Consider the following 13,682-nt stretch of genomic DNA (forward strand, 5'->3'; position numbering starts at 1 on the left):
CATCTCTGCTAACCACACAAACAAAAAGATATAGCAGCGAGTGGCAACATGTTTCCTGTTTCTGTACAGGTATGCACATTCTCCAGTCAAGGTTGTTTTTATAGATCACAACTTTTGTGTGGGAAGTGATGTACACCTCTTTCAGGGAGACCCTGAACAGAATCTATAGGATATTCTCTGCCTCTGACAAACCTGGATGGCATGTCCCAGACATGCTCAATTGGGTTGATGTCAGGAAGTCAGTCCATCACAGCGATACCTGCGTAAGGAAGGTCATGCACGAGCTGTGAGTTGTGTGGGGACAGTCATTATTTTACATTAAGATGAAGTCATCACCAACACACCTACAAACGGTCTGACAAGGCCATGCTGTACAGTGTTCTGCAGGGAGAATATTACCTGCCCATGGACTACAGACGGAAAATAGCAATTGTGCTAAAACCTGGTACAATGCATCTCTCCTTGTTTTTATACAAGGTTAATGTTTAATTGTGCACTGTCCCTGAATTCATAAAATTACATTACATAACATAGGGCCTGTGACCACTCGTCTCCTACCATCGTCATAGAGTTCATATCCAACAGTCTGGTTGAAAAAGTGAACTTCAGTAGCACGGTGAAGTAAGTTCTGTGATTTCAACGAGACAAGGTGATAAGATATTGGCCTTTTGTTGGCATTGTTGTATGCAGACAACCTTTACTTTGTCTCCTGCTGTACTGCCCAGTCTCCAGTTAATGTCTCCATAGTTGGCTGAACACACTTGGAGACACATCAAACTGACGAGCTACCACCCAAACCTCTTTACTCTATGTTCCAGCAGTTGAACTGCTGACAAACTGTCTGGTCCAAATGCCGTCTGACACCGCCAACGACCATCAGGAGACATCCAGCAATCACCATACAGAAAACATCACCCTGCCCATAGACAGGATAATTAGCTGATGAAAGTAACACAAATTCCTTACATACTGAACACAGCCACTTCTATTGACATTGTTTTCACTTCAGATCATTCAAACATGAACTATTCTGTAGCTAAAATAAGCCCCTTAACACACAAACAGTGCACAAAATCTAACTTTTATGCTATACCAGGTATGCCATTCTAAAAGTATTTTGAGTAGTGTATTACTGTATTTCACACAATTATCACTTCATAGTTCATGTCTTTGGATACACTTAAAAATAAACATTGAAAGGTCACCTTTATTGCAGCCACACACAAAGTAATACCCGTGCATGACATGTATATCAATAAAGACAACAGCGACTGAAGCAAAAGATCTTTTTTAATTCAAAGTGAATCTTGACATAGTACACCATCAATTCATAATTTGACACTCACCAATAAGAGTCACCAAGAAGGAACCCGCTTTTTGTGAAAAGGTACATAAGGCTTCATCACATTGAAACTCACTGAGAACTAGAGGGGGGGAAAGAAAACGACCGCAAACTGGTAAGACACACATTACATCCAAATAATCATTTCCCCAGTCCTCATATTGTTGTATATTGCACAGTGCAGTTGCTACATGTCAAAACTAGTGTAGCATATAAGAATACAATAAAATCAAAAAATCATAAAAAATCATAAAGCCACACAGATCTACACACATATTTAGAACAGTAACAGTTTCGATTTAGCAATTATGTCTACATATTTGTGTCTAACTACAATTGTCAAACCGATAATTAGATAGTTGTGGTACAAAATCTACCTAAAACATTTCTTAGGAATCTGATTTGCACAATTTACTTCTCAGCCCAGTACCCAAATGAGATGTTCAGACCCATGTTTGTGGAGTTGGTGGTTTTGTCATGTGAGGGCCCAAAATGTCCCCTAATGTTTTAGTATTTAAACAGTTCTAAGGCCTGCGTTGTTACCTAAGGCTGCTGGGCTCTATGTGCTTGTTGAGCTTTAGATCTGGGACTGTGTGACCCTCTGCTGACTTTGATGATGCAACTGTCAAGGATGCATGGTGGCGGGATTATCTATCATAAGCAATCAACCCAAAGTGGTGGGGGATTATGGCGTGGGACATCACTGACGTGGGACATGTGTTCATCTCATCACAGGTGCTAAGATGACAGAAATAATAAAGCCATGTGGGAATCACCGAGAGGCTGTACACCACAGGGTTAAAAGAAAAAACAGAACATTTTCCTTGACGTTAAGTACAGATTACTGTGCTATGACACACACATATATTAATTATAATTCTAGGCTGTACTGCAAGTGCATCCTCTCATTTGTCTAAGCATCGTCAACACAGTATCGTATTAGACAAGCACACAAAATACACCCATTGCTTAAGCAACATAGCAAAACCATTACAATGTAATACATTAAGTAGAGTAGCACCATGACAAAATATATTTGCTCAGTTTCTTGTCATAACAAACTTTTGTTTTTACAAGATAATTTTTCCAATATAACAAGATATTGTTAAAATGGTATGACATTTTCTCATCTTTACTAAATACCAAATTACTCAGGCCCCCCTCCCCCGTGTTATATCATAACACTTTATCTTGTTATATCCCAAAACGTTCTTTGTATTTTAATAAAACCAACCATCTCGGTTCAACGTTATAGGATCTTGTAAAAATGAGAGAAGTTTATGTTATAACAAGCAACTGAGCAGTTTTTTTTTTGTTATGGTGGCAACAATACACTGACGTAGATGGAGATGAGACAACTTTGGACCTAAACTTTGAGTTTGATTGATGGATAAAGCATTTTGAAAGAACCCCTGACTAAAACACATGGACTATCAACACACAAGAACTATCAACATCCCAACACAAGATAAGAGAAAACGCTGTGCAGCCATTAGAAATGCAACAAATAACTAATTTGCAAACCAAAAACAGATGTCTCGAGTTCCACAAATACATTCATGGTGTGATAATAAAGCTTTGCATTTGTGTATATTCAGGCCCTAGGTTTTTTCAGTACCGCACGGTGTTCTTCGTGAGCGCAATGAAACATTCCCTGACTTGTACTTTCTTAGGATTCTGTAAAAAAGAGATTTTCCAGACCTTATCTTTGTCGAACAAACAACTTTGGGGTTTTGTGATGTGAAAATACGAGCCGATCCCGTTAGAAGGATCTAGTCTACAAATTTCTGACTGCTTTGATATCAATGCAAGATTTCATCTGTCAGCCACTTGTTTGAAGAAAGGCACTAGTTGTACAGTATGCAGAATTGCAAATACAGTCCAATAATAAAAGCCATATCATCAGAAGAAAACGAGAAAAAACTCTTAATACAACCACAAACCGGTTACAGAATCAAACAGTGAACCCAGCCTACGTTTGGAATACTGATGCTAAATGCACACGCACAAAAAAACACACACACCAAAAAGCAACAGAAAAAAAGGAAAACTCATACCTTCCATTACAGCAGTTTACAATCACTTCAAAACAACAAAGCCAATATACAGAGGCACTAGCGTATAGGAATAGCATTCAATATACTATATATTAAAAAAAAAAAATACACTTCTAATGTATCTAGTCATCAGAACTACAATACAAAAGAGAGAATGCAGGCTAGAATGAGATTATTCCTCTAAATTCACAGCTACGAAGTGGCAGATAATCGGTACATAGCAGCTTATTATCTATACATTCCAAATACAATTTGCCAAATACAGCTCAGAAAAATAAAACCTCAACCTCATCCTGATTTTTAAAATAGAGATCTCACAATATATTCCAATGATGATAACTGCAACAGTATGCTGGAGGTGAAAGGAGAAATAGTATTGACCATGCTTCAGAAATGATTGATGAATATGTCTTTGGTGCTGATTACAGGAAAATACCAGCTGATATGACAGGTAAAGACGCAGCTCTACTACACACTGGAAATCAAAAACACAAAACAAAAAAAATAATAATAATCAAGGCTATGCATCCACCCTGAAGGAATGTATCAAAACTGACAACAGGCTTCAATACATGGACAATTACCGATACACCGTTAACACTCAATAGCCCAGCAATGATACTGTAAGTTGATAGGTTATTTCAAACACTGAGAAGCATTTAAAAGTAAAAACATGAAACAATCTTTTTTTGTCTATGCCACTCCCAAAAATTAAAACATAAATGCATCAATACAAGTCTAGCCTAAATGCTAAATAATAAAAACACAGCAACCCAGAGGCTATCTAGATTGTATTGCAGTTACAGTAAACAGTGACAATACTGTTGTGAATTAAGTACTATAGTGAATAGAAATTGATTATCAAAATATCAAATCACTCTTTATGTACATAAAAAGCTCATTCAGTCAAAGCCCTAAATGTGCAGCCTCTAGCTAAAGTAAATACATACTCTGAGTTAGAAAGCAAACTGAAGTCCAACATTTGCTAATATTAAAAACTTAACCACAAGCATTATTTATCCAATAAGCCCATCATATTCAGAGTCTAAAGGTTAAGTGCTGCAAGCCCATTTAAATTTCCAACCTATAATCTCCTGAAGTAACGTCATAGACTCTGGTTTTAAGGCACTAGGCGATGGCAGCAGTGAAGTCTGCCTCAAACAAAGACAGGAGCGTTCAATCCAGGTTAATAAAGACTGGGATGGCTTAACAAACAGATCTGACCAGCTAGCACATGCTACAAGGTAACAAAGATAAAGGGTAGGGGAGGCTGAGCGCATTGACAGCATCAACAAATGATTTCCCATCTCCAATTAGATCATACTCTCTGAAACAACTCTCTCAAACAACAGGAGGTAATGTGCAAGGAACACATTCTTAATTAAAAATATCCTTATCATCATACTTTGTGAATTCATTCCCTCCTGTGACACTATCTCATAAAGCTATGCAGATTTTATCAATCATTGTTTCTTCCGTTGACTGACATGATTTCTCAGGAGATCTTTTCAGAGCTGAAGTTGCTCTGACAATCAAACACGACTTGACTTTTGACGATAACCTCCAGATTACAAAGGCTGTGAATTTCTTTATCCTCAAAACACCATAAAACATTATCTTCAGCATTGTTAATTTAGTTTTTCTTTCTCAATCCCCTATGATACATTGTTATCCATTCTCCTCGTTAACCATATTTTCCTCTTCCTCATCATGACAAGTGTCCGTTTTGTACTCTGCTGCTAGCTCTTCCTGTCCAGGGTGCAGCCCCAGTCCATTTCCCGTTGCCCTTCCTCACCAGAAGGTACTGCTGTGGCCCTGTTCTGCTCCTCAGATATACGAGAACTGAGGGTGGTGGCTGAGCTTGGTGGGGCTCAGAGGGAAGCCTGTGTAGGCGGCCGGGGAGGCCATGTAAGGGTGAGGAGGAGGGAAGGGCGGCTTGTACTGGTGGGGGTGGTGGGCGTAACCGGGCTGGTGATGCGGATGGATGGTCGGAGAAGGGAGGAGCCTGTGTGGTTGGGGAGCGGGGTGTCCAGGGTGGTGGGTGCTGATGCCCAGGGTCACCTGGTGAACTATAGCGCCACCTTGGGGGTGGGAGAGACTGTAGCTGTGCTGGAGGAGAGGGGGTGGAGGAGGGCGAGAGGGCAGGATGGGGTGGGGATGATGAGCGGCAGTGAGGGGGGCGCTGGGAGGGTACGACAGCAGGGTGTGTGTGGGCAGGCCTTGGGTATGTGTGTGAGGGGCGGCCGAAGTGTGGGTGGGACTGCCGTGCGACAGGTGTGTGAAGGTGTGTGTGTGGACAGTGGGGGGGATGTAGGCGTGTGGTCGCAGCGGCCCATAGTTGCCGTTCCACTCTTTGTTGCTGTGGTTTGAACCGTACGGCTGCACCTTAGAAAGAGAATAGACAAGCTCAATGAGAATCTGTTAAACATCCAGGCTCTATACAGTCTGTTAAAGGAATAGTTTGACATTTTGGGAAATGCTCATTCGCTTTCTTGCTGCGAGTTAGATGAGAGGGTTGATATCACTCATCTATCCGTTCAGTATGAAGCTGGCGCAAACAGCTGGCTAGCTTAGCACAAAGACAGGACAGACAGGAGGAAAGAGCTAACCTGACTAATTTACACAAAAGTGTAAAAACAACACGTAGTTTTATGGAGTATATGTGCTGGACTACGTCATTGCGGGGAACAGAAACTTCTTGGAGTTTTCCTGGCACATCACCTTTTGTAAAATCACAACTTGTTGTTTAAACACTTGTTTTTATTCAGATATGTGTCTAAGCTAATACGAGTGAGATTTAAAGGGTGCAGCAGATAGGTGGATTTTGTCACCTCTGGACAGAGCCGTTTTCCCCTTAACTGACTACTGGCTCTAGATTCATATTTGTTCGGACAGACTTGCCCCCACTGCTAAAAAACACTGATCAATCTTCTCATCTCACTCTTGGCAGGAAAGCGATTAAGCGAATATCCCAAAATTATGAACCATTCCTTTACAGTTGAAATTACATTACATTTTTCATATAAGCAGAAAAGATAAACCACACAAGTCCACAACATATCAAGGCATTTTAATCAAGCCCTTGAGAGGAGACTAGAATATTGTTGATTGTATCAGACCAGCAATAAAATTACCCAAATGTACTGCTGCTCTGACAAACAATGCCCTAGAGCTCTGCTGCAAAGCACACACAATCCCATTAATATTCACCAATAGATTTCAAAGTGTTCAGCTCCTTCATAATCCCCTATATATAATAAAGTCAAAGGAAAAGAACTGAACTGACCTGACCATAGCCCAGAGGGTGCTGGTGCTGCTGCTGCCCAGTCACTTTTTGCTGCCGGGACAGGAGGGGGGCGGATGGGAGAAGGGGGAAGGAGGAGGGAGTGTTCTGATGTCCTACGAAGCTGCAGCGGCCTTTGGAACGGGACCAGGACTCTGAGACTGGAGCAGAGAGAAGACATAAGTGAGTCAGGCAAGGACATATATACTGCAAAAAGGAATGGCAAGTTTAGTCCACATGGCCTGCAAGACTAAAGACAGTGAAGAAGAAGACCAAAAACTACAAAGACTTCAAACAACAAACAAGCATGCACACCAGAGAGAAAATAGATTCAGATACTTTTGTTCACTGTGTTCTTTCAAGCCATACATACTAGTTTGGAACTTAAGTCCTGCTTTTGTATGTGCAAATCATTATTGACTACTTAAAATATCTCATCTTACTGAGGAATAAAGGCTGCATGCATACAAATAACTGATCACATTTACTAATATAGACATTAACATTGTATTTGCATTAACTGAAGCTGAAAGTGGAGTGGCTTAATAAAGTCAATGTGTAGCACTTCATATTGCAAAATGAATTATAAATAGGACAAGGACAGAATCCTTTAATGTGTGCAGAGTAGCTTTGCCAGGTAGACAAAGGCTAAACAAACAGGCTAAAGAGCAGCATGTAATGTGACTGGTCCTAGCTGGTCCCAAAGGTCTTAGCACACTACCAAAAACAAAATATTGGTAGAAACTTGAGAAATGCAAATATGAATTTCTTTAAAAATTTAAAGAGTGCTGACAATGTAATGGCACCAATCTACAGCTAGATTACACATTTCTGATGGGTCTGTGCAATACACAGTAAAAAGATTTTCACAAACTAAATTTGCGTTTAAAGCGAAAAAAAAGTCAAACCTGAAAGGACAACCAGTGTTTCCTCTATGTTGATTTGACCATGGTGGCACCCCACGGCAACATTTCTGCCCCCCCACGGTATCAGAAATAGGGCTACATTGTTAGAGTGCATGTCGGAGAATAGCGCGGACACACAAGGATAACTAGCCAGTTGAGATTGTGTGTGTACGTCCTTAAGAACTGTAAGTTGTATAACTTATGTTGTCGGTTCATTTAAGCCTGGTCTTGCAAATTTAAATTAAGTTAACTGGTGATTTTCGTTGTTTGTATTCTTCACCTGCAAGCTAAATTGCACGTGGCTGTTGATTCGATAGCGATTGCTGAACGCCCTCGTATGTATTTTAGGTGCATTATTTACATGCTGAAGTAGTTACACTGCATTAAGATAATGTAATTAATAGTGGGTTTATTGTTATTTGCTAAAGAATGCTTAGCCTATATGTCAAGATCAAAGTTGGCCTATATAGTAACTCAAAAAATACAGAAAATATGCCTCATTGTGTGTGTGAATAGAAGTGAATAAATATATTAGTTTGTGTTGCAGTGGTGTGTGTGTGTGTGTGTGTGTGTGTGTGTGTGTGTGGGGGGGAATGCGGACCTGCCCCCACTGCTAAAAAAAATCCTAAAGGAAACACTGACAACAATATCTGAAGACCAATATATCAAGCTAATCTGTGAGACACAGCAGCATGTGCATCAAAATCATGAAGCCAACTGAACAAAAACAGCCTATTTATTTCATGTACAGTCAAAGGATAACTGGAAAAGCTCAGGCTTAGTAGTTAACACTTCCACAAATTCTTAACATCTGACATGGACCAGACATTCCCTAAACTTTCCTCATGGAGACTAAAAGAGTCCTGTTAAAGGATTTATCAATATTTAAACTCTACAGGCATAATCTGAGAGTGTATACAAGAATGTGGTTGCATTAGAAGTTATGCATTAGATGTGAATGAAACAACAACAATAGATAAAACCCAACAACGTTTCACCCATTTCAGAGACTTGTTCTAGAATTCTAGTTCTAGAACAAGTAGAACATGCTGGCCCAAAGAGAACTACCACTCGACACTACAGAAGCATGCCACACCTTCTGGATTACAGTCGGTGTGGAAGAGCTTTTACATTAGCAGGGCAGTGACCCTAGTAGAATCATCAAACATGTCTTTCACTTTTTAACAGTTGTGCATCTTCTAATTCAACACAGCATCATAAAACTAGACAATACAATCCATAAAGCTGGGGAAAGAGAGTGAAACAGAGATTTTTGGCACTCAGAAAAGGCACCTGAGCAGCAAAGTTGCTTCTTGGACTCTGATCTGTATCAGTTTTAAATTCACTCCACCATTTATATATATATAAAAAAAACAAAAAAAAAACATCTGGCGAAAGAAAAGGTGAAGCTGATCTCAGATCAGTGTCTTAAGGACAACTTTTGCAGCATGGCAAGAACCAGCAGAGAAAGCATAGGCTCTGACTCAACACCAAATTAAATGCATCCACCTTTCCCTTGTGGACATGGACATGTTCAGAAAGCATTTCTGCTGTACTCTGGTTCAAGTAAACTCTCCCTCTTCTTCTTCTATAAAATGTCTGTATCATTGATGCAGGTGTTGTCAAGTAAGGACGGATTTGTTTTAGATACTTAAACTGCAGTTCAAATATTTGTTTGAGGGGTTGGTGACAGTTACTTGAGGGATTAACAGGAAAGAAATCTAAATGATATAACTCAATGCTCAAAATCAACCATCAGCCAAGGTTACTGCTCAGATGAGAAGAGCTTTCATCATTTTACTCTTTCTGGACAGCATCCAAATTAACAAAACTTGGTTTGCCTTGGGATATCTGGTTCACTGAAGCTTACACTAGATGTTGACAAATTTCAAACAATGCACACATGTACACACAGGGTTCAAGCAGCCACTCAATAGGTAACCTTTGTTATTTTGGCTGGTGAGTGAAGCAAATCTACCAGCCAATTGCATCTTTTACCAGCATTTGGCTGGTAGGTGGTGCAAATTTAGAACCCTGTGTACACATATTTAAAAGACACTGTTTATAACCCTATCTAACTGTGCATGTTTAATAGGTTACGCACAAACACACCAGCTCCTTATTCTTGGAAACTTTCCTTGAAGAAAACTACTACTTTGATGGAGGGAAAACCATAAAAGAAGACTCTCAGGCAATGATAGCATTGCCTGCTATGGATGCATCTTTGAGGTATTGGTACAATGTGGCCAGTTCTCTGTTGGTGTCTCTTGATCACCTGTTAAAGCCTCTATGACCCACTAGGGGGCGGTAAGCCCCTACTGCTTCCATATGACCTGCAAAGCACACACCACCAAAGCACAGGTGACAGACTACATGACAGGTACCAAGATGAGGACACATGTTGCTACACACACAACATTTTCATGAGCATTCATTTCTTAGCTTGTAATGACAAAAATTGGTTAAAACCTAAAAATAGACAACACTCCTTTTCTTCTCACCTATAAAATCCATCATACAGTACATAAACATACAAAGAGGAATATTTGTTTCCTGTTGTAAAGGTAAATATTTCCACTGACCTGTTCTCTGAACACGCTCCTCTGTCCCTTGACTGTTGTTGTTCTGCACTCTCATTGGTGGAACCACCATTGTCCTGACACCACGGGGACTCCTGCCCTGCACTGCAGGGTAAGGCATTGGCGCTACGATGGCAGCCAAAGGTGAGCGCTTGTTGTGGTTACTGTTGTCGAGGTAACGGTAGGGACGGTTGCCATGTGGGGAGGTTGACGTGTCAGACGTGGGAGAGCCTTCCACTGTGTCACAGCCACTCTCGTGGCCATCGTCTTCAGACATGCTGATCACAGAGGAAAAATAACATTAAGATGACTGGAACTTATGAGTGCATTTCTCTTTGTAGAACATTACGTTCTTAGTTATTTGGAGATGAGGACACACTTCCACTACCTGTTGGGTCTCTTGCATGGTGAAACAGAGGGGCTGGACTGAAGGGAGTTGGAGGCAAAAGAACTGGTGCTGAGGCTGCTGTCGGGGCTGCTGAGGGAACACACTCTCTCCATAGACACACTGGTGTTTCTGCATGCTTCACACACGCACTCCTCTTTACACCTACGGAGATCAAAATTAAGGTTATCATTTCTAAAGCTCATGATAGTAGAATTAACTCCCTCATGGATCACTCATATTTTAGATTTATAATTTGAATTCCAGATTTTTCTTAGAGCAGACACTGCCTGTTACAGAGGCTCATTTGGCTACTGAAATCTAAAAGGGGGTCTGACTTTTTTACTACCATTCTGTGCTATATCCGGAGAAGACAAATGTTGAAAGACATAGGGAAGATAAGTGTTAATGAGGTTGATTTTGTTAATCCCATTTTCATTGTCTGTGATGTTACTCACTCGCTCAGACGGCACCTCTGAGGGTCTTCATCCTCTTCGTCCTCTCCGTCAGTCAGTTCACTGCGGATGCTTATCACACTGGGGGCAGGGCTTGGCGTGTCACCCATCAGAACTGCCACATCCCGCTGTTGTTGACTGGACAGGTCCAGCTGGTTGTTACCATTTGGCACCACCTCTTTAAAGCAGCTCACTTCCTTCTCTGCATAATTTTCCTCTTCATCTGTGATTTGAACTCCCGGTTGCCTAGTTTCTACCAGAGGTACCCCCCTCTGAGGCTGCTCTCTTCGTGCCACTGCCTGTCCAACAACATTGGCCATCTTGGGGGTCCGACATGCTGATATATGGATGTTGCTGGGGTGGGACAAGTTCCTTTAAACAATATAATTGATATATTAGATGTCAATAAAACGGCAAAGCAGTTTAACTTTACTACACAGCAGAATCTCACCTGTTATGACTGTATCTGTTCCTTTTATTGGCTGGCTGTGGCCACACAACATGAGCTATGCCAATGTTGATTGGCTGATGGGCAGAGAGGGCTGGCATCTGATTAGTCAGGAGAGGCTGTTGCATCACTGTGTAGTGGCTGCTGTGGGGATATAATTTCCTATTAAAAGGTATCAAACGAAAAAACTAAAAAGAGGTGCAAGAGAAACACAACTTTATAAGATGTGTTACGTTGTTGTCCTTAGGGGTGCACGATTCAGAAAATGTCATCGACTTTTAGGCTCAAGATTCAATTCAAAATCGATTTTCGATTCAAAAACGATTCTTGATATAAAAAAAAAACGATTCACAGTATGTAAATGTAGTTACTTTACCCATGTGATTGCAGTAGACATACAATTTAAAAGAAAAGAAACACAACAAATTAAATGTAGTTTGATATTACTTTATGTCTTCATACAAAAATAAAAACTTTTGCAACTAAAAACCGCAAAGTGCCAAGCTTTGGCCAGCTTTCAAATACATTTAATTCAAGTATAAAATAAAACTGTTAAATAAAAAGAGCTTTTCTTTTTGAGTTCGGTGGGAGTTTAGAGCATTGAAAGAGAGTGCGTTGGTTGACTGGTATGTTAGGTACTTTAGGTTGTTGTTTGTCCACGTCTTTAATGTTAATCTCTGGGTGATGTTGTACCATGTGAGTTCTCAAGTTTGTGGTGTTTCCAAAATACTTAACTTTCGCTTTGCAAAGCCTACATATAGTATGATTCCTATCAAGTTCCGTCTTCTGAAATGTGCCCAAACTCTCGCCTTCAATGAGGATGGAGCATGTTGAATAATTCTTTCTGTGAGGTTTGCCATTGTTTGCGCCGCCTAAACTACTTCTGCTGCACTCGTTCTTCTTTGATTATGACAAGAGTGCCCAGGCGTCAGTGTGAATTCGACGCAGCGCCATCTATGGGAATGGCGAGCTTAACTCATTTCAGCACAATAGTATACACGCCATTACAAAAAGAAAAGAAAAAAAGAATACATTTTTGGAATTCTATGAATCGATAGAGCTTGAATCGTGATACAAATGTGAATTGATTTTTTTGCACACCCCTAGTTGTCATGCACATTTGCAAATGGAAAAACCCTGTTAGAATCCTGGTTAAGCATACAGTGGGGAGAACAAGTATTTGATACACTGCCGATTTTGCAGGTTTTCCCACTTACAAAGCATGTAGAGGTCTGTAATTTTTATCATAGGTACTCTTCAACTGTGAGTGACGGAATCTAAAACAAAAATCCAGAAAATCACATTGTATGATTTTTAAGTAATTAATTTGCATTTTATTGCATGACATAAGTATTTGATACATCAGAAAAGCAAAACTTAATATTAAGTACAGAAACCTTTGTTTGCAATTACAGAGATCATACGTTTCCTGTAGTTCTTGACCAGGTTTGCACACACTGCAGCAGGGATTTTGACCCACTCCTCCATACAGACCTTCTCCAGATCCTTCAGGTTTCGGGGCTGTCGCTGGGCAATACAGACTTTCAGCTCCCTCCAAAGATTTTCTATTGGGTTCAGGTCTGGAGACTGGCTAGGCCACTCCAGGACCTTGAGATGCTTCTTACGGAGCCACTCCTTAGTGGCCCTGGCTGTGTGTTTCGGGTCATTTTCATGCTGGAAGACCCAGCCACGACCCATCTTCAATGCTCTTACTGAGGGAAGGAGGTTGTTGGCCAAGATCTTGTGATACATGGCCCCATCCATCCTCCCCTCAATACGGTGCAGTCGTCCTGTCCCCTTTGCAGAAAAGCATCCCCAAAGAATGATGTTTCCACCTCCATGCTTCACGGTTGGGATGGTGTTCTTGGGGTTGTACTCATCCTTCTTCTTCCTCCAAACACGGCGAGTGGAGTTTAGATCAAAAAGCTCTATTTTTGTCTCATCAGACCACATGACCTTCTCCCATTCCTCCTCTGGATCATCCAGATGGTCATTGGCAAACTTCAGATGGGCCTGGACATGCGCTGGCTTGAGCAGGGGGACCTTGCGTGCGCTGCAGGATTTTAATCCATGATGGCGTAGTGTGTTACTAATGGTTTTCTTTGAGACTGTGGTCCCAGCTCTCTTCAGGTCATTGACCAGGTCATGCGGTGTAGTTCTGGGCTTATCCCTCACCTTCCTCATGATCATTGATGCCCCACGAGGTGAGATCTTGCATGGAGCCCCAG

The 13,682-nt window shown here is 40.9% G+C and overlaps 1 protein-coding gene across 3 annotated transcripts in view; it reads right to left on the reverse strand.

The window, feature by feature from the left end:
- Positions 1–1,272: 1,272 nt before the first annotated feature.
- Positions 1,273–13,682, reverse strand: part of LOC144522555 (homeodomain-interacting protein kinase 3-like) — a 52,726-nt gene continuing 40,316 nt past the window's right edge. The window contains exons 13-19 of one of the 3 annotated variants that reach the window (XM_078257726.1): positions 12,672–12,731; positions 11,458–11,598; positions 11,010–11,378; positions 10,555–10,716; positions 10,170–10,444; positions 6,686–6,843; positions 1,273–5,784 (exon numbers count right to left, since the gene is read on the reverse strand). In XM_078257726.1, coding sequence (XP_078113852.1) covers positions 5,227–5,784; positions 6,686–6,843; positions 10,170–10,444; positions 10,555–10,716; positions 11,010–11,378; positions 11,458–11,598; positions 12,672–12,731 — 1,723 coding nt within the window. In that variant the 3' untranslated portion in view covers positions 1,273–5,226. The remainder of the gene's footprint in view (positions 5,785–6,685; positions 6,844–10,169; positions 10,445–10,554; positions 10,717–11,009; positions 11,379–11,457; positions 11,599–12,671; positions 12,732–13,682) is intronic. The other 2 variants (XM_078257728.1, XM_078257727.1) reach the window with 2 other exon arrangements.

Source organism: Sander vitreus, chromosome 8 (assembly GCF_031162955.1).
Source record: "Sander vitreus isolate 19-12246 chromosome 8, sanVit1, whole genome shotgun sequence".
NCBI lineage: Eukaryota > Metazoa > Chordata > Actinopteri > Perciformes > Percidae > Sander > Sander vitreus.